This window comes from Hyaena hyaena, unplaced genomic scaffold (assembly GCF_003009895.1).
Source record: "Hyaena hyaena isolate Hyena2069 unplaced genomic scaffold, ASM300989v1 scaffold_803, whole genome shotgun sequence".
Classification (NCBI taxonomy): domain Eukaryota; kingdom Metazoa; phylum Chordata; class Mammalia; order Carnivora; family Hyaenidae; genus Hyaena; species Hyaena hyaena.
Genome location: NW_024081433.1, coordinates 332,776 through 355,552, shown reverse-complemented (window position 1 = coordinate 355,552; position 22,777 = coordinate 332,776). Strand labels below are relative to the sequence as shown.

At 32.4% G+C, this 22,777-nt stretch overlaps 1 protein-coding gene across 1 annotated transcript in view; it reads right to left on the bottom strand.

Moving 5' to 3' along the window:
• CADM2 (cell adhesion molecule 2) overlaps positions 1 to 6,474 on the bottom strand; it is a 334,154-nt gene extending 327,680 nt beyond the window's left edge. Inside the window, exon 1 of the mRNA XM_039219198.1 lies at positions 6,405 to 6,474. Within this exon, the coding sequence (XP_039075129.1) occupies positions 6,405 to 6,474 (70 nt within the window). The remainder of the gene's footprint in view (positions 1 to 6,404) is intronic.
• Between the last annotated feature and the right edge of the window lie 16,303 nt (positions 6,475 to 22,777).

The window sequence follows — 22,777 nt, the reverse complement described above, 5'->3', positions numbered from 1 at the left end:
AAGAAAAAATACATATGTCTAAGTGGACCATTCATGTTATATTTTGTGTTTATTTTTATGTTATAATGAATATAAACATGAATACCACCACAAAGATGAAATATAGCAGACTCTCGAAGAGAAGTTTTAGTTTTTGGACTAAACTACATGTTTGTTTGACTTTGACTACATGTTTGTTTTCTCCTCAGATGTCATTTAAATAATAATAGCAATGATGATAACAATAATTATAGTAAAATGTACTGTTTATTATGTGCCATTCCCTAGGTTAACCTCTTTCTATACATTATTCCATATAATTTTCACAACAGTTGAATGTTGAGTGATGTTAAGCAATTTTCCAGGTGCTCAAATCAGGTAAGTTGAAAAATCAGTATTGGACGTATGTCTGTCTGACTACCAAGTAGAAGTTCTTAATATATAGTGTATATTATACAGTATAAACTGAGCTCCACTTAAGACAAAATCTAAAAGTACTTTAAAAAAATGTGTCAGTGTCAGCCTCTTATGTGCCTTGTAATTCATGATGGGAAACTTGGGATACTAAATGCTGTATTTTGATTGAAAAGCAGACTTTATATTTACAATATGAATAAATGAATAAGTCATTTATTTAAAAATATTATGTATGACTATCACTTAAATCCAATAAATTAAAATGCCGATTCTTCTCTAAACCACATATGTATCTCAATTTAGATTGCTGAGTGTCCTTCATTATCTTTTAATTCTTATGCAAAGTCAGAATAATTATGTTAATTTTATTTGAACACTGAAAAATGATTATATGATTACAGGTAATAGCTAGAAATGGCATAAAATATTATCCCCTCTATAGCTGTCAAATTCTGAATAAAAACTAAAGCCTAAAAATCAGACTGAAAACAAAAATATATTTATGGCATTAAAACTATTTAGAAATTGTGTAATATTCTGTAACAATATAAATTACTATGATACACTTGGTCTATAGGTTTATGACAGAGTGAAATATAATCCTTTCATGAAAATAAATTTTAAGAACACTTCAGGGTACCTTTTTCTCTAAGTGGCAAGGCACTAGTGAACTTGCTGAAATATGAGTGTAGGTTATATGAAAGCAAGTTGGATAGTAAACTGATGTTATATGAATTTAACGTGATATATGAATACAGAGTAGATTGTATAATGTTGAGAATTAAAGCAGGAGACAAATAGAAACTACTCTAGGAAATCTCTGAGAAATGAATGTTTTGAAGAAGAGGGATCTATGCAAAAGCTATCCCCATACCAAAACCAAAACAATCATTTTATTCTCACAAACTTAGGACCATTTGATAATTGATCATCTATGGGGGCCATTAAGGTGGAAGGATTAAGCATGTTTCAAATCATCTAGGAAATTAGGCAAATAGGTGTTCATGAGAAGACACAGCAAACCCCAAAAGTTCAGATTTGAAAAAAATATGAGATTCAGTTTTTATATTCAGGTTCAAATGCTCAGCTGGGTGATGGGAATTACAGATGTAAGGTTAATAGAAGACCAAGTTTAGAGAAGTGTTAACAAAAATCAACTAAGAACTCTTCAGAGGAAGAAGGTGATTATATTAATCTGTTCTCTTTTGACTGCAACCAAAAGAAATCTATCTAGAAAGCATAACTACAAGAGAGCTGTGTCTTAAACCCAAAGGGCAAGGATAAAATAGAATCTTTTATTAGAACAAGGGAACTGGGCACCATGAGGGCACTCTCTTTCCTTTCACTCCTTGTACATTCCTGTTTCTCTTTTTTTCAAATTTAATTCTTCTCCTCATTCAGTTTTACCTACAAAATTTATTACCACAAAGTATAACAAACACATTCCCATTTCTCTTCCTTTTTCTTATTCCTTTCAGTTTTCCTATTCTCTCCTTCCCCCTTTCTCAGTTTCTCTTTTTTTGTGTGTGTTTTAAGTTTAATTATATATTTATTTTTGGGAGAGACACACACACACACACAGAGGGAGGGAGAGAACCCCAAGAAGGCTCTGCGCTCTCAGTGCAGAGCCCAACACAGGGCTCAAACTTACAAACAGTAAGGAGCGACTGGGTGGCTAAGTGGCTCGGTTGGTTAAGTGACCGACTCCAGCTCAGGTCACGATCTCACGATTCGTGGGTTCACACCCCACGTCCGGCTCTGTGCTGACTGCCAGCTCAGAACCTGGAGTCTATCTTCAGATTCTGTGTCTCCCTCTCTCTCTAAGCCTCCCCTGCTCATGCTGTCTCTATCTCTCTCTCAAAAATAAATAAAAAACATTAAAAATAAAATCCTTACAACCAGTAAGATCATGTCCTAAGCTGAAATCCGGGATCTGATGCTTACCTGACTGAGCCACCCAGGTGCCACTCCCACCCTCCTCTTCCAGTTGTAAGTTTTCAGGAGAGGAATTTGATTGGATCATTTGTCTTTCTCTTAATAAACAGTGGTCGAGGGAGGTTGGTTGTGGGTACATATTCATCTAGAAAATAGTTGCTTCCTTTATTTTGTAACAAGTAAAGTTCATCTCCCCAAGAGGCTATAAAGAACTGGACCAATACAGCAACAAGCAATCTCTTGAGAGATCAAAGATACCACCTAAATGAAAACTATATTCCAAAACAAGATACAAAATTAGAAAGAAAGGCAAAGAGGAATTAAGAAGAAAATGAAATCTATACAGAGGCACTAAAACCAAGGGAAATATATACATATACATAATATCAAGATATATATATTCAGCAGGAAAAAATAAGCAATATGAGGACTGGGAAACCACCATTGAATTTCACCAGTAAAGAATAATTAATGATCTTCAGAATGACAGTTTCTGCACAGATAAGGAAAGGTTTAGTTGCTGCAAGATTTGATGATATTCAGATATATTATGTTTCTACTATTGCCCTCAGATACTGATATACCAACCATTATAAAAAAAAAGGAGTGGGAGAAAATTAGGGTAATTTTCTATGCCGTTACTAATAACTGCTAACTGACTCCACGAAATCTTTTAATCTACACACTCATAAATAGCTGTTTAGAGTCTTATTTTAAAATACGGGGTGCCTGGGTGGCTCAGTCAGTTAAGCTTCCGACTTCAGCTCAGGTCATAATCTCACAGTTCGTGGGTTTGAGCCCCGCGTCGGGCTCTGCACTGACAGCTGGCTCAGAGCCCAGAGCCTGTTTAAGATTCTATATCTCCTTCTGTCTCTGACCCTCCCTGCTCATACTGTCTCTCTCTCTCACTCTCTCAGAAAAAAAAAAAAAATTAAAAAAATGTTACTGGGCATTTAATGTCAAATTTTCCAGTCTATGGTTTCTGGAATGTAATCCTTTTTCCTTTAAAAAAAAAAAAAATCAAGACATATTCTTCTTTCCAATATCCGGGAAGCTCTCCACATTTGGATGATTCCATAAGGATAAATGAATGAGACCGGATCTTCTCCAATACTTCCCTTGGTTCCCTAGGATATGTTTTTGTTTGGGTCAGGAGAAACAAACTATTTTTAAGCAACCAACTGCCCTTAAATTACCTTGGGTTTTCTTTTCCTCTTTCCTACATTTTGTTTCTTTCCTGTCTGAAGACCACTTGCCTTGACATGGAAATTGGACAATAAAAACACGGAGTAGTTCTCTCTGTTATCTCTACATAATACACATCTGTCTCAATCCATCATTAGAAATAAATTTTCAATTTCTACTTGAGGCACAGTTCCTTTTAGAAAGTATCATTTTGTGTCTCCATAACACTTTGGAGATCCAAAAATATAGGCTTAGGTTAAACTATGTCTTTAAACCTCCTGTAGTCTTCTACACAGGTGGAGAAAGGAGATTCAAATAAAATAGATAGGGGTGGGGCAGTAGGAATGTCTTTCTGAGAAGTACTAAATTAGGCATAGGAATATGTTTGCATTGCAAAATCCTAGCCAGCTTGAATCCTGACATGATTTAACAGGCATTTGTAACATAATTTAGGGCTATAATCTTCCAATTAAAAGTTGGTTCCTGTACTTCATGTTTTTTAACCTGTTTATTTTAAATTGAATTATCACCTGTTGTTTTTAAGAATTATCCAGTGATCATAGATGTGATTATTACAAGAAGTTTTATGTAATCACATGCAGTAAGACTCATAATCACACAATTGCCTGTTCACTCTCATAAAAACATAGATTTCATTCAAAAGGTGTCCTCACTATCCTGAAATGGACTGTACTCATTCCTGCTTTCAATTGTTTACTTATATTTTCAAATTAGATTTTCCATGTAACTTTTTTTTTTCTCTCTACACTCTATCCATCCTTCAGGAATCAGTTCAAGCTCTAGCCCCCAACAGAAAGCATTCCCTGAGAACATGTATTTCAACCTCTATATGTATGTCTCTCCCTAACTCTCTTTCCAATCAAGTTCTATATACTACAACGAAGACATTATTATACACTGTTCTTAAATCTTCATTCTTAAAGCTTACTTCTTAAGCTTTTATTATATACATTATGCTATATATTCATAAACATGCATTCATTATGAAGTAATTTCTTGAATGCTATATGAACACATTTCTTTTGTTCACTGCCAGACAAAAAATTACTGTGGCAAGGATTGGCTAATTCTATTAGGGTATTTACTGAAACAACTGAAATAAGAGGCTACAGTGGAGGGTAAAACAGGGTAACAATAATTTTGCCACCTGTCTTTTGTATCTTCAGTGTTCTATAAAACAAGGATATTGCTAGGAAAATGGTAGTTGCGCACTAAATGGTTAGATTTATAAATAGGGAGTCGTTAACACTTCAAAGATGAAACTGTCATATTGTTAAAATAAGCTGTAAAATATAAACGTGGGGAAAGGCAGGGCTGGAGGGAGATGGATAGTAGAAAAGGGTGGCCTTGTGGCAGATCTGAATATGGGACATTGATGAAAAAGACAAAACTACTGGTTGTTCTTCCTGAGCACATGCAGGAAGGTATTAGGCAGAGCAGTGTTAAACAATGACGATTCAGAAATTCTCTACAAAGAGCTAGGTTTGTGAAAAACAAAGGAAACTAGCATTGTTTAAATAGTAGTCTACAAACAGTTTTACATATTTTACTTAACTCCACCATCACAGCCTTTTAAAGTTTTTATTGTTATTTATAACTCTGTAGATGTAGAAACTGAAGATAATAGATATATGACCAATAAGGTAACTGCAGTTTTGCTCTATAAATGAAAGCTATTTGAAAGATAAATGAAGGATAAACCATATATATTTTTGCTATATAAGAAGGTGAAAAAATTAAATATATAGAGTGCTCTTGAGAGTACACAATTAAAACATATGAACTATAAATCCATGACATATATTTGAACTATAAACCCATACATATATTTGAATCTTTTCAAAACCATAAAGATGTATTGAGCCCAAAACATGGAAAGAGCCTAAGTGTCCATCAACAGATGAATGGATCAAGAAGATGTGGTTTATCTATACCATGGAATACTACATGGCAATGAGAAACAATGAAATCTGGCCATGTGTAGCAACATGGATGGACCTTGAGGGTGTGATGCTGAGCGAAATAAGTCAGGCAGAGAAGGACAAATATATGTTTGCACGTATAGGAGGATTAGGAGGAACTTAACTGAGGAAAAAGGGGGAGAAGAAGGGGGGAAATGGTGGGGGAAAGGGAGAGAGGCAAACCATGAGAGACTCTTGAATGCTGACAAAAACTGAGGACTGATGGATGTGGGGGGGAGGGGGAGATGGGCATGAAGGAGGGCACTTGTGGGGATGAGCACTGGGTGTTATATGAAAACCAACGTGACAATAAACTGTTTGTAAAAAAAAAAATGTATTGAGCCAAAAGTCTTTTTCCTTTCAGGGAGATATTCTGGCATTAGACAAGCACATCCTCACTCATGAAATTATATTTCCAGGATTCTAGCAAATACCAACTTAATGCAACTAGGAAATAGAAGAAAAGTCATAAATAGAAATGTACAGTTTATAATATTCATTTTTTAAAGGATGATATTTTCTTTTCATGTAATTCTATGAATTTTTGCTTTTGAAACTTTTGCTATCAGCTTTATTTTCTGGTGTATTTTTTTTCAGTTCACAATTTTATCAAGAAAACTAGGGTCAATAGGCAAAATGTTAGTGCACAAAAGCACTGTATTCCACTTGGAATAAAGTGAGAAATAAAACAAGAAAACAAACTCACAATCATGCAAACATAGACATATATCAGAAACTGAATAACTGAAATAACCAATATATTTCTATTTGTAGGAATTTACTACTAACGTCCATACACAAAACTACTTTTTTCACCAACAGAATTGGCTCCATCAATTAAGATGGCTTAGATGACTGACCAGAAAAATGAATCATGATGAGTCATGCAAAATGATAGGAGCTCACCTTTAAGTTTATTCTTTGAAGCAGCCGCTGGTTCCAAGGAAAGATTGCACAAGAATAAGAGAACAAACATATTAGATATTAGAGTATTAGTAAGAAAAATAGATATGTTATTACTATTAAAGTTTAAATGGTAATATTTATGATTACATAATCAACACACTTTAGATGAATAGAATCTATAATTAAGACAGTGATAATTGGTTATATTTTGTTAGTAAAAGGTTGGAGTTTGTATAAGAAAGAGTAGAATAGATAGGAGACATAGAGTGCAATTCCCAAACACCATAAGGCACTAAATTCCTTTTCAGGACTGTATATGTTTTCTTTCTATATCCCCTTCCTAACTCAACTTTAGTTAATTCAATTAAAGAAATACACACAAATAGTTTAAATACATTTTGTATTATTTAACAATTAAAATATAGCCCATAAAGTCCCTTGAATTTATTGAGTGCGTACTAAATGCCAGACACTGAGGTTGTGTGCTTTCCATATATCTGCCACTTAATGATGACAGCATCAAGAAGCAAGTTTTGTTATCACTGATTGCCTGACAGATGTGGAAACTGTGACTTAGAAAAGTCAAGTTACTTGCTGACACAGCTGAAAAGAAGCAAATTTGGGATTTGATCCTAGGTGTGACTTTTTTCCAAATCTGTGATTTAGGGGGAGATTTAAGGTACTGAGTCGCCCACTGAACTGCAAATGTCAGGTCTACAAAGCCAAATCAAAATTGCATGGTTCATTATATTTCAGTTATTTGGTACTTGGTTGACCGCATTTCTATATAACTAGAAAACTCCATTATTTTACAATGCATTATTCCCATTAAGAAGTAGTAATTTAAATTTATTTATATCTAGTGGTAAACACTATTTGGAGCAAAAGTAAACTTAATGAGGAAATTAGAAGTATCATACAGGAGCATTCTTTGCTCAAAAGAAGACTTCTAAACACAATGCATAATTAGATACCTCCAAATAGTTTGCTATTGATAGAAAAATAAATTTTGAAATTCTTATAAAAGCTAATGACCTATATATTTTGTGTATTTTGTTTCCCCAAACAGGATCATATACATTACTTTTCAGTCGGATTTTCTTCACATCTTCCAGGTTAATGCATGGACTTTTAATTCACTATTTTAATACTTGCAAATTTCTTGATAGTCTGTATGAACGTGAAACTATTTGCCTATTGGTAAACAGTCAGGTCGTTTGTAGAATGTTGTTTTCTGCTACTAACATAATCACAGTGCACCTCCTATGTCATATTCCTAATGTATTGTAGTGGTGTTTTGTTTCTGCAGGAGAACTTTGCAGGCTGTTTTTCTATTTCTATTCCGACGATAAAACACTGACAAAGGTGAAGACCTTAAATATTACAGATGAAAGAATCGGGATTGTTTGGAAAGGAAATACTCAAATATATTGAATGCTCTAAAACAAGAAACCAGAAAAAAGGGAAGAAAATAGACAAAGAGAACTATAGAATCTAGTGTTCGAAATGGATGATACACTGCCTTGAAACTTTTAAGCCAAAAACTGTTTCACTTAACTTTCTTACTATTTGTTTTTCAATTAAATTTAATTTTTTTCTTGGTATATGTTTAGTAGATATCAGAATTCTAATCATTAAGAATTTTTTTCTCTTTCATATTGTTTTTAAGACTACACAAAGCTGAAAGGCATTGTCAGAACATGCAAAATGTTATCTGCCTCAATTTCAGAGAAAATATTTCAATGCATCAGTGTATTAATTTATTCACGAGAAGAGAGATTTTGCTTCAAATTCAAATTTATCACTTAAAAATTTTAGTATATCAAGGAAAACTTTTCTAAAACTCTTAGAAACATTTGAGACAATAATTGGTATTTAATATGTAACAGATACAACCAATATTTCACAAAAATTCATATCGAATTAGGTAAAATCACAGAAATAAAAATAGAGAAGGCAAATCTTTACATTTCTCAGTGGAATGGAGGTGATTAATTGAAAGTTCTCAAACACTGCATGTGTTTGAGGCAGATGATTGTATTCTTAAATTACTGGGTAGAAACCAACATAGAATAGAAAGGAAAACAAAAGCTCTCTGCCTGTTTCTGTGTGTTCAGGCAGCTAATACTAGCCTAGGCTGGTTAATATAATTGGAAAGAGGCCAGGCTACCAGGCTTCTTAGCCCAATTATAATTCTCTGCATATTCAATAAAAGAAGCCAAGATGACAGCAATACTGTCACAAATGTCATGTTCAATACTTGTAAGATTTTCCATTGTCAGCATAGCCCAATTATAAGTCAATTGTAAAGTGCACATTGCACACCACCCAAAAGGGGCTGGAAATTATCTTAAAAAATGCAATTTTAACATTCACAGTTAAAATGAAAAGAAAGGAAATAAAGGTACTTTGACCAGAGAAAAGTTTTAGAGACGACATCAACAACATTTCTTCACATTTATATGAAAAACAGTAATTTGTAACTATAACATTATAGTTGTTTGTACTATTATTTTCAGAGATGATTAGTTATAGTATTAAATTTGTAACTGTTAAAAATTAAATGAATAATGTGAAAACTTGTGCATATAGCTTTTGAAGAAAAATGTGAATATTAATAGAATTATCATAGCTATTTACATATGATTGCTGAATAGTTCGTGAATATTAGGCATTCTGTCAATAAGGTTTATTTCTAAATTCTCCAATACAAATGATCAAAAAGTAAAAATACAATTAGTTGGTTATGTTAACAATTTGCTCATTGAATTTGTTGATTTTCTATTTAAAAGATATCATGAATAATTGTGTGAAGAATTTTGTGAATCTAACAGTGTTTCTCAAAATGAAGGACAAGAACTATAAATAGGGCATGTGGACATTCTCCAGGGAGATTAGAAAAATTTTACCTACCTCAAAATTGATATGACCTAGTCATATGTTTTTAAATTCTTACTTCTTATTTTAAGATCTACTGTCATAACAAAAGAGTGATATATTTCATTAGTATCTGCAATGTATTGTGTTGAATATACAGAATTTGTGGTTACCTTTAGAAATTCTTGCTGAAAAATTCTTTGCCAATGAAACATTTAGTAAATAGCAAAGATATTACTGGTATTTATTCACAAGGAGCTAATGCTAAAGCGGTATGGATCTTTTCATTTAAAGACTATGTAGAAGTTTTTCAAAATAATTTGATATTTTAGCCTAGTGTTTTATATTCTTCCTGTCATAAACAAATGTATAGATAAAGCATCATTGTTTCTTCATATGGAAGCCATAAACTTAGAAAATGTTTAGACTTTCTAAGGAGACAGAAGTTACTGACATCTATGACTTAGTATTCAGATATAGTAGATGTTTCCCTTACTCCAAATCTATCTGCAATGAAACAAAAATAAATAAACAAAACTTATTGTCAAGGATAATGTAAAATAATTTTTTTTAAATATGAAAAAGTTACTCATATATATATATATGCAATTTGTAAAAATAAAAGAGAATACACATCGCTCCTTTCTAGAAGAAATACAATGAAACTAAGAGATCCAAAATATTTCAAAACTGGTCTCCAGAGAGTATAAACTTCTTTTTCTAGATCACAAAGCCATTCACAAATTTACAACCAAAACACCAGGCATATATGTTAAAATCTGCTACATGAATGTAATCATTAGATACAGCATAGCAATGTAGTACTAACCAATGCCAGTTAGTTTGATATCTTTTTACAAAGAAGGATATCATGCTGATTTGAAAAGGGGAAATAGTAGGACATTTATTTTATCAAATATTTGCCACATTATTATAGTCTTTCAAGACATGGACATTAAACTAATTGCATAACCACCTACATTTAGACCTTTTCTCATTTTTCTCATACCATCCAACACAAAGCTAAACACATTATTTCACTAATCACTTGAGGCTTATTTAAAATAACATCTTTCTTAGCTAACAACTAACATGGTCTAAACATTAGAATTTTCCCGTAAAGCTCATTAGAATTTGAAGACTTGAAAACATGTGACAGAACCTAATTTCTTTCACAAGTTTTTCCTTCTCAACCACACAAATTTTACAGTGGGAAACAAGCACAAAAAATGATGCTTGAGAAAGAAATGTTTGTTAAAGAAATTATACCCCAAAGTATCCAAATATTTTATGGGTGGAAATTTCTCTTTACACAAATACAACAGTCATTGAATAAGGAGGAAATAATAGAGTTTGAAAACCACCATTCTATAGTTTCTAATAAATTTTCATATGTAGGCAGCTACTACCATTCATGCTGGCATCATTTAAAGGGAGACTGGTAGGCATTATATATACCTTTCCCATGAAAGGACACAATACCATTTAAGAAGTATTGTTTTGTTTTGTTTTTGTGAAAATGACTAAATTTGGATGGGATCATGCTTCTATATTGAACTTCCAATGTTCAATTAAAACAGGGGACAAAAAAATACATCGAATCAATACAATTAGTCAAATCTTGTATATGGGGAACCACACACAGACAACTCTGGCATTTGGCTCCTTTGGCAAATAGATTTCAAGGGACCAAAAAAAAAAATAAGTAAATGAAAGGAAGGGGCAACTAAGGGACATACCAAAACAATTGTCATGTGCAAATTACTTTGGATCTGATCTGAGTACTGGATATTTGATGATATTAAGGAATTATATTAATATTTAGGTGGGATAGTATTAATAGACTATTTTTTAAGTCATTATATTTTTATAAAAGTAAATATCTATAAAATGATGACCTACTGCCGGGTATTCTTTTCAAAGTAATCTTGGGATGCCTGTTCCTTATTACATTTACTCTTTAGTTTTGTATATGATTGAAATTTCTGATAATAAAAAATATTTAAAATCTTTAAAATATTCAGTTAAACATCTAGGGTTATTTCTGTTTTAAATATTAGTTTTTTCTACATGACTTTTCTTATAAATATGATTAAATATAATAATGTATATAAAACAGTCAAGTACTGACTATATATTGTTTTTTATATTAAATGTGGTCAGTTTGTCATGTGAGTAAATTATGAACTAATTTCCTCTATGAACTAACCATTTGACTTTTGAATTAATTGTATGTATCAAAATAACTTATTTTGTATTAAGAATTTTTCTCTCTGTTTCCATGCTTCTAGCACTGATAGTTTATATATAAAATATTTACACTACCTTATTCTTTATTTATTTCTTTTGCTCTCAAGAATCCCTTTAAACTTCATGAGTCACTACCAATTTATAAATCTCTTTTTCTTATGTTATATTCCATACTTCCCTGTAGGCTTATGACTTTCACTGTGATAGGAATAGGGATAAGTTTCCAAGGCTTTGTAAAAAACTGGACTCAGACCCATGCCTCTAGACGAGACTATAAAATAAATGCAAACCTTCAGATGTATCAGTCATATATTATTATGCAAGCTTTGAGGCACTACCAGAATAAAAGGCTCTCAATAAATAAGGTATACGGCTATGCTTTGAAGTTATATTTTATGTCTGAGTTACTAAACCAGGAAGCTATTTTATATTATCATGAATCTATAACTGGACTAAAATATAGTGTTGGAGATTAGTTTCATATTATTCCCCAGATCCTCAGTGGCTAATTTTAATGGATAAACTTAGTATACATCCTTTAGATTGTTCATTAACATGGACACTGTTAGATTTAAGAAATGTTTTATAAAGAAGTATTTTATAAAAAAATACTTAGAAAACTAATTCCCAACATCAGTGAGATTGATCATATTTTCTATTTTCTAGATATCATAATTATATTTTCAGTTTTTTTCTGCTAAATTATTCTAATTGGAATTTTTTACTCAATAATTCAACTTAAAATATATTCTATCTTACTAATTTAAATATATGCAAAGTAAATGATGAATTTATGCTCCTAAATACTAATGTCAACTATATATCCTTCTTTGAATACTTTTTGAGCCACCAAAATTCTCCAGTTGTCATATACAACCATTAATAATAAGACATTTATATTCACATTCTAAGGCAGAAGTCGATATGAAAAAATTATATGACATTCTCTATTGTGTACATACATGTGTATGTGTACGTGTGTAGATAGAATATAATTTTATATAATAATTTTGTGCAATCATATGCACTTATAACAGTTTATTCAGTTCATATTATACCATTCATAATTATTATTTTTATTTTTAATCAGGAAGAATCATTGCTGGACTCCGTATTAATGTTAAGAATGGTTTTCAGTTAGAGAGTCAAAGTATCTTCTAGTCAGCACATTTATTGACTTACAACAGTTTTGCAATTATTGTAATGGATGACTGGTATTCGCTGATGTAAAAGAAGAGAATCAATACTACCTGGGGCTTATACTGAGTACAACAGTTTACAGCTTCAGCTTAAGGACAGCAGTGAAAACAGATGGGTCAAGAAGCAGAGCAGAAAATATATTTGACAAAAAATAAGACATTTTTGAGAAGATGTATAAATAGAGAGAAATGTGAAACCAGAACCATGTGGTGGTATGCCTATAGCATTCCAGCAAATAGTTATGAAGTGAACATAGACTTTCTGTCCCCTAACTCTTAATTGCTAGATGATGGGTTACTTCTGGAAAAGCTGTGCAATGGAAAATGTGGTTAGAAATAATTTAAGGGAATCTATCTAATCTGCTTCAGCATAGTTTAGGTAACTTGTTCAATTCCCAGGGGATCAAAAGGTGATAATTTTAGTGTGACTGGCAAAATCAAGCTTCTCCATGCATGATCATATGATCAAGAAATACTTGGTTTTGACCTCTACTGAATCACCCCAATAAGGAGCTCCAGCAAGGTGAAAAGTGACTTGCAGAATATTATGCACAGCCTCTGCTGCTTCTCTGATCTCATCCTGAGTTATACTTCAGGTAGGGTCATGATTCCCTAAAATTAAGTCATTCACACTAAGAGCTCAGACCCAAGATATACACACTTAACATATATTCAGTATTTAAGGCATGCTAATTTAAGTAGTACCTTAAATTTTACAGTCACCTATTTACAGTAGTACATACTTCCATAAACCAAATGCAGAGACTATGATCATTTAGAAATACCATTTCCAAATTCCTTGGACTTGATCTTCAGTATTTTTCACTGTAATTTAATATAATCAAGTCTTTCTGATACATAGATGCTATTTTACTTACAGTCTTAATAAGGACAGGAAATAAATCACATTATTGAATCAATTATAAGTAGGTGGATAAATACTGGGCTGTTAATATTTGATTGCAGTGGGTCTTAGGGAGAACCTCAGTGTCGTCTTCTTTTTCTATGTTTCTCCTGCTTTGTCTTCTATTTAACACTTATTTTATATTGATATAGTCAGTGATTTTTGTATAATTTATTCTCCAGAAAATTTTCATTACCTTCTATATAACACTCTAGGTCAATAAATTTACTATTTTTCCTTGACTGATAGAGTAATGTTAATCATAACATGAATTTTAGGGTGTACATTGTGTTTGGGAGATATTAAATTTTTAGGTAAGGCATGAAAACAAATGATGAACAACTGAGGATGTATTATTACTACATCTCAATTTGAAATCCACAAAGCATTTTGTGGATTTCTCAGAGATATAATCTCAGACATTTCTGAGATATGATAAGGTCTCACAATTCTATTGTAAGACAAACACAAAAAGTAAATTAAATGCACCATAACCTGTCCCACCTCAAGGGCATTAGATATTTTGTTAAATGTATTCTTAAAGTTATTTTAGAAGTATTATATAAACATATTTAAAAAAACAACATGACTTAGATTTCTGTATCAAATATACTCTTAATAAACATGGACAGCAATTGAAAAATGAAAAAGATGAATATGGTCTGGACAATACATATTTTTCAATGGAGTCAAATATTCTCTGAATGGAATATTATAACTGACATTACTTACATATTTGGAAGAAAGGAATTTCCAAAAACAGTCTATCTTGATCAGTAAAATGTCAATAGGTAACCTGAATCCAGTCACAGAGACTTTTCCTGTCATACTTCCTGACTTTCATTACCAAGAAACTGGTTTCTCTTATCTTTGGAACAATAATACAACTAACCAAGAAAGAAAATGTACTTGTCATGATGCTATTTCTCATAATTTCACAAACTATTTTTTTTTAATTTTTAATGTTTTATTTATTTTTGAGAAAGAGAGACAGAGCATGAGCACAGAAGGGGTTGAAAGGGAGAAATAGAATCTGAAGCAGGCTTCCAGGCTCTGAGCTGTCAGCAAAGAGCCTGATACAGGGTTAGAATCCATGAACTCTGAGATCACGACCTGAGTTGAAGCTCGACGCTTAACCCACTGAGTCATTCTTTCACAAACTATTTTATATGTATATATTAATAACCATATTGAGAAGTCCTGACATTTTATAAGAAAATACATTTTAGAGAAAAAACAAAGTTAGTTCTCAGGATTTTTAAACAGACAAACAGTAAGAAATTTAAACAGGTTGTATTTGAATCTACTGTTAAACCTAAAATCCTACTTGGGATGATTTCAGAGAATCAGAGAATCTCAGAGTTAGAAGGGACCATTAAAGGTTATCTGGCCTAACCTCCTTCCCAACGTTGATTATCAAATAATGTGCACTCTAAATACAGGGAAAGACAGCTATTCGGCAACATAAACTGCACTGTCCATTGATTTTAAAACTCAAAAGCATTACTTAAAAATTCAAATGAGCAAATTGTAGTTAAGTGTTGTGATTCATTCCCTGAAACTAGTTCTGAACATGAGTCACTCCCCTGTGCCAATTAAAAGCCAATAGAAGACCCCTAACAGGATGCTTTTCCTAAAGTGCAAGCAGTATTAAACTTTCCATAATATTTCAATTGGGTAATAATTTTGAAGTTATAGTCCTTAATAAAAACTGGAAACAATATAAGACATATCCATTGTTCCATTGAAGAAATGCAGTTTACCAGTAATTCAAATGAAGATAATCTAACAGTCATTTATTGAACATGCCCTATAATTTACAGGGATGATGTTGCCCTGGAACAAAGAATGTAATTACTACAAGATCCCTGTCCTCAGAGACCTTATCTTCTAGAAAAGGAAACAAATGTGTAAATTGTTTTGAACAGTAATTTGGTAGAAATGGAAGTGTAAAACTAGGCTAGGGATTAAGTTTTAGAAATTAATTCACCAGCTAAACAAAGCTGGTTGGAAATCTGGAACAAGAGAGGAGGGAGGGCCTTCCAGGCAGCTGCATCAGTGCATAGGTATAGAGGAAAGAAGGATCATGATGTTGAAGGAAGGAGAGCTTTGATCTTGCTCTGCTCTGGGGCTGAGTTAGAAAACATGTGCTCGGCTGGTGTAATCTATCCACTTGTATTTATAATCTATGTGAATTGCTTTACATTAACTTACTCCACCTTTCCTTCCACTAGACTCAATGATGGATGGCTTGAGGAAGAGAAGGGCATCAGATGCCATTTCTGAAGAGATTAACCTGTGAGAATAGTCAGCTAACGCACTTTACAGGCTACATAGAACACTTAACATTTAAAGGAATTGTTTCTATGCGGACAGGCACTTCCAGCGAACATTGGAGCTGGCAACACAACTATGACGCCTCCTCCTTAGAACCTCATAAAACCTCCTCTTCAAAGAGATTTATGAATAATGTGAACTAAATAATTCATGGGATTGCAGATGCCAGTCCAAATAGCCTCTTCTTTTTCTAGGTTTCAGTTTGTAGAACTGTGATCAAAAGCCTTCATCAGTCATGATAGTTGCATTTGTCCTCACTCCAAACAAACCATATTTGCATGTGAATGTTTTTCATTGAAATGAGATATATAATATGCCAGCCAAGGCCCAACTAAAAGGCATTTTATGCCATTTAAATTCAGTCAAATTAAAGGCTGAATGCAACCTAAAAGGTCTACTCTCAGAACAGTAATTTGACACATCATAAATAAGAACCATTTTTTGTTAGCGTAGGTTCAGCACTTGTCAGAAAATTGTACACAGCGATATTAACAAAGTGCCGCCTCTTAGGGAGAAATAAACTATAAGAAAAACCTTGTATGTAAAGCAGCAAAACACACAAAGAGTGTAATATAGTGTCACTGGTTCAAAGTTGACATTTTTCACTGACATTTACAGAAGAGGATAGATAACATTTTAACCTACTTGAATACCAAAAGAAATTGTCAAAAATAACTTTTTGTTTCAAATTTAAACTAAAAATTATGTTTAGGAACAGGTGAAAATATTGATCGCCATTTAATTCAGAACAAGTAGCTTTAACTCATCAGCTTAATTCTTGGTCTTGGATCATGAGAACTGGAATCATCGGTGAAAATATAAACTAAAACAGCCAAAATTAAGTTGAAAAATATCAAATATATAGAGCTGTTATAATACTCTTTTAAGAACCCAATCATGAGAAGACCTAATTTTTACTAAAGATTATGAACAAATTTTATAACTAATTTTCTAGTTCTCATTGACTGAAAGAAAATATCACTGAGCTACACATATTGAGAGGTTTTTACATGAAAATTGATAATTGCATGAGACAAAAGTCTAGAATCGAAAGACTAGAAAGAGCTATCATAGAACAATACACAGGAATTCTCATAATTTAAACTGTTCCACACATTCAACCTTATCTTTTTAATTCCCCAATAGGAAACTTGTGTATATTTTGGGCACCATCTATCCAATCTGCTTCTGAAAACATTAAACTCACTGTCATTTGCGTCCCAATAACATTTAAAAAGAAACATTAAAGATTGTACTTTCACAATGAATTGTCATCATTATGGCTGTAAAAATTAATTTTATTTATTTTTGTACCTATATCTTTGTATGTACTAATAAGATTTGAGATGTTTATGGTATAGAGAATGTATGACATCCCAGGTATTGTATAGAAAAATTTCTAGACATCAGATATCAGCACACAAATTCCATTCACATCTTCAAATCAAATATCTGAAATTCTAAAAGCAGAAAATAACTATAATCTCATCCTCCTACTCTACCAAAAAGTAATAACAGCCCTAAATTTTAGGAAAGTGTTTTCCCAAGTCCTCTTTCTGTAAAATATAAAGCTTTCCAAAATACCCATCATATGTGATTATGGTGATTCTTATGATATATCTCACATGGGTGGGGAGTGTTGGCAAGTAAGAGGAAAATCTGGATTACTGATATTTTAACTCTAATTCTTTTAAGTGCATCCAGTTTTGAAAAATTAAAGCAAGAATGAAGGAAATCATATTCTTTAAAAGGCAAATCATACTGATAAATGGTTTTAAAAATGCTAAGGTAAAGGAAGTTGTAGTTTTGCTTGGTAAACATTGTGGGAAAGTATAGATGTTTGGGTGTTACCAAGAGAGAAAAATGAGGTGTTTTTATATGACTATATAATGTTAAGTTCATCTATACAATCTCAAAATGTGGCTTTCATGTTTTCTAGGTATAAGAACTTTACAGTGTAGATGTGATTCTTCAGTTTAAAACAAAGCAATTAGGTAAGAAAGATATTAAATAACAAAGTAATACAGGTATGTAATAGGAATAATGACTCTTACCTTCATGGAAATATCTTAACTACGTCAACTATACTTTTCAAAGCTTATTTTACAATACAACCATATAATGACATAGTCTTCCCAGGGAAGGGTGGGAAATGCACTCTATAGAAGGAAATATATAAAATCTAAGACCCTTCACTGTACACATCAGTTCTAAATCACAGCTACAGAGATCTAGCAATTCCACAAAGTCCTTAAATGATTATTTTGTCATTTTACAGGTAAATATTTGGTTAGTTAATCAACTTACCAAATAATATAGTAATTAAATATTAATATAAAGTATATAAAATATAAATTAAACCGATAAATCATATCAAATGTAAAATTTACCTACCTATACTTATATAAATATACATTCAAATATATATACATAATTATAGCTGTGACATTCTATAAATAAATACCCACTAGAATATATTGGATATGACAATTATCTAAGTAACTTTTATTTTGTTCTGGCTTATCAAATAATATGTAAATTTAATAAATTTAGACTTTCCATCATGACAACAAAAGAGAAATAAGCAAGGGTTTTTTTTGTGATGACCTAGATTTTCTTCTCTCCCTATACCAACTTGTGAATTGCTTATTCAGATATTGAGAACTATATATTTTTTTCATATTTCAGTAATAGATGTCATCAATTCTTAAGCCAATTCATTCATATGTAAATAATCATCATAAACAAGTCAATACAGAGAAAATATCTAATATGCTAGGGAAATTAGACAATTCTGATGCAAAGGTACTGCCTTTATAGGAAAACAAGAAGGAATGGCTTGTGGCAGAAAAACACAATATATCAGTGGGAATGTGCATGCTAATGAGAGAAAGCCAAGGGATGGAGATACAGTAACGTATATTGCAAGCAGACACTGATGAGGGCAGATGTAGAAAAATGATTATCAACTTTAGACCCCTAGAGCAACATGAATGAAATCACATCCTTGTGTTCTGGGAAATAAAACAGGCAACTTGGATAGAAATAAAGAGAGGCTTTAATTATCTAAAAGTAAATTGGGAGCAACCCATGATAATACTGAAGTGGGGTTATTATAGAATACAATGTAGAGTTAATTCAGAAATCAGTTTGTTCAAAAACATCAACAGCTGGGTTTAATAATAGACACAATGAATCAGAAATGAATAAAACCTTGAGATGGAAGATAATCTGAGCAACTCTAATCATATTATTAGATTTACTAAGGAAAATAAAATGACAAAGAATCTACAAAAGGACCTTATTTGTGTGAATATAGTTCTAAGCAACATTTTTGAAGATATAAATCTGAGGTCATACTAATAGCAAGTATACATATTTCATGGATACTTTTTTAGGTTTTTATGAGACAGTGAGCAAATTATATGAGAAATGATTCACTATTAATAATCAAAGATAAAATCTGAGGGGGGAAGTCCATATGTAATGACAGAATACATTTTTCAGAGTTAAATTAGACTCCAATTTTTCTTAGGCTTTTTGAAAGTAAAGTTTGAAGGGTTACATATCAGACTTATCATACTGTTGGATATTTAATGAACTATGCTCACAAATGGCAGGAGGTTCTGTAGAACATTATCTAGTTAAATATCTCAACATATGGAGTTTAAGAGGACACATAATGAAGGCCTCAAGGAGACAGTAATCAGGAGATGACCCCTTATACATATAAACATATTGGAAAATCATCATGGAAAGAATGGAAGTGCAAGAATTAAGTCTTTGCAAGATGATCAATTTTTTAAATTAAAATTGCCTATGCAGTGTTTTATGTCATGTTCATGTAGCATGTTTACTTACTAGAAGCATTTAGCACCAGGTTTAGAACACTGGCCTTCATCACTTACTGATGTGAACTTGAAAAAGATACGGCATGTCTCTGTGTCTCAAATTTTTCATCACTAATATGGGATGAGAATAACAGTACCTGATTCATAGAATTATAATACAAATATAAATGAGTCAATCCATATACAGCACTTAGAGCACAGTCTGGCACACACTAAAGGCATGGAAACAATGCTATTTTTATTGTAGTCTTTATGACGTCATAGAGAAATGATGTGTATCCTTGTTCCTTTACTGGAAGCTTTGTATTTTCTGTTCACTATCAGGAACCCATTTCCTCATACAGAAATCAGCATTTGATAGGCACTTAACAAGCTTCCTGAATAAATAAAGATAGAATACCTGCTATGTATCAAGTACTGCACTTAACTCTGAGGAAACAAAAGATGAAAACAAGATCTTTGCCAATTTTTGACTTTACAATACTGTCACTGTTTAGTATGTCCTCTGTCCATTGTATGTCTTCTGTATCTGACTGAAGAATGATCAAAAAAAATTAGCACATTGATGTACTCTAAACAAATTGATGTAAAATAGTTGAGGTACCTTTCCAATTTGTCTAATACTGAGTTGTTTTGTTCTACAGGAAAAAAAATCTCCCCAGGTATAAAGTAGTTAAGGAATGAGTGATGCAAATTTTAAGTTTGCTATTAGAGTAGAAAAGCAAAAAGGCTAGTGTAAATAAATATATCACATAACAGCCATATAAATAAATGTTGTATTAGACATATTTAAAGTCACTTGATTCCCATCCCCACTCCACCTCTCATCTGGAAAAAAGAATAAGATACTCCTTCCCAAAGGAGATCCGTGCCCTACTCATATTTTTATTGATACATATCAATATATACATCAATCATTTTCTTCTTTGCCATACTTGATATATAATGTGAGTGCCCTGCTTTAAAAATGATCAACTAGATTCTCTCGGGAAAATGTGCTTGGGTAACTAGAAGATTGTGATCAGGGAGACAAAACTGAAACATTTTGCATGGTACGTAGCTGAAGCCAAACTAGAAAGAGAATGGAAAACGGACTAGAAATGGGAAAGATGATGATAAGGTACTTTAGGATGTGCCTTGTGTTCCTCCTTTCAGGGACATAATTAGTAATTATGTAGGAGTAATCACGACTGCCTCCTGGATTTCCATTCTGTCAACCAACTTTGGAGGAGCAACATGAGTGAGCCTCGGTGTCTTACAGCTAGAGTGTCCTAAAAAGATAAACCACGTGTATATGGTCATATATATATGTGCCAGAATACATTTTAAATGTAAGGGAAGAAAACACCCACTATACACAAGTGAGTATAGACTCCTGTATAATACTGACTCATCTAAGGTACAGTTTGGATGAGTGGACCTTCTTGGATTTAAGCTTTATTAAAAACAAGTTGACTCATTATATATACACATATTTTTTAACAGACTAATTAAGGAACCTACATTAATTATTCTGGATAGGACTGGCAAGTGAACAGTGCTTACAAAGTAGACAGAGAAGGTGTCCAGGGAACCCTTTACTGAATTTTGAAAGAGAATGTTCTTGCTATCTTGCATGGTATAAGACTGCATTAAGGTGAGAGATGGGGTTCTGGATTGCCCATGTTCTGCTGAATGTGAACAGGAACAGATTTTGAAAAGGATTTGAGTCTTATAATGTTTATATCTTATTACTCAGTGTTCCTTTTCAACCAGATATATCCTTATCTCTCTCAATCAGTTCTTTCTCTTTACTGTCTAGGCCCCTTGTAGGTTTTTCCGTGCAATTGGGCAGTAAAACATCTCAGGAACTGAGGATCAGGAATTATGAGTTCAGAATTCTCAAACTCTGCTTTCTCTTCCATATTGCTCCTTAATTAGAAGTCTGACTCACTTGCAGATAAGCGCCTCCGCTCCATTTGAAAACAAGATAAACTTTGATAAGTCATTTTCCCTTGTTTTGGTAACCTGATTATTTTCCTAGCATGACTATATTTTAGACATTCTGTTATATATACTAGATGTGTACCTAGTAATCTTTTATCTCTGGGCAGTGGAACACTGACCTCATTAAAAGAATATTAATCATCAAAGAGCAGAGTGGAGGAGAGGCTAGAATAGGTAGAGGAGTCTGGAATTTTTACTTACAGCTAATCTTGTAAATGTGAATGACATTTAACTCTTTGGGATTTGAGAGTTAAGGGCTCCCTGGCAAAAGTTTCTTGTCTCCTCCTTTCTGCCTTTTTATTGACTTAAATAAAAATTGCATCATCTTTTTTTTTGGCAACAGAGAAAGAGGGGTAAGATTATTAATAGTAAGTAACATCTCTCTAGCCAAAAATTTGAGTAGGAAGTTATCAATTTAAAGACAATGTATTTTGTCTTAAAAACAGTTTGTGTGTGTGTGTGTGTGTGTGTGTGTGTGTGTGTGTGTGTAGGCGCGCGCACATTTATATGTGTATGTGTGTATTGCCACTGAAAAGATTCAGGAACAATACAAATCTAGTAGCAGTGAGCATCCCTAGTACTATAATTGAGGTTTCTAAATATATTTCCATGAAAAGAAAAGATTTATTGAATAAATAATTTCTAGGGGGCAAAAATAATGTATGGTCCAGAAAGCTAGAAAGCCATAGAAGTCTGCTGATTTTATGTCAAAAGAATTGAAGAGGCAGTCATTAGTCAATATGGGACTATTTGAATAATTACTCCAGTGGATAAAGACACATCAAATATGCTGAAATTTATGAACGCACTGATCCTCAAAACAAAGAAGCAAAAACATAAACAAACAAACTTCTTTGTTCACCTTTGAAAGATGCCAAGCAGGACCTAACTAGTTAATTTTAAGATCGTCAAAAACAAACAGAAAAGAATTAAGCATTTATCCTATCGTTTGTATATGAACAGTACCTC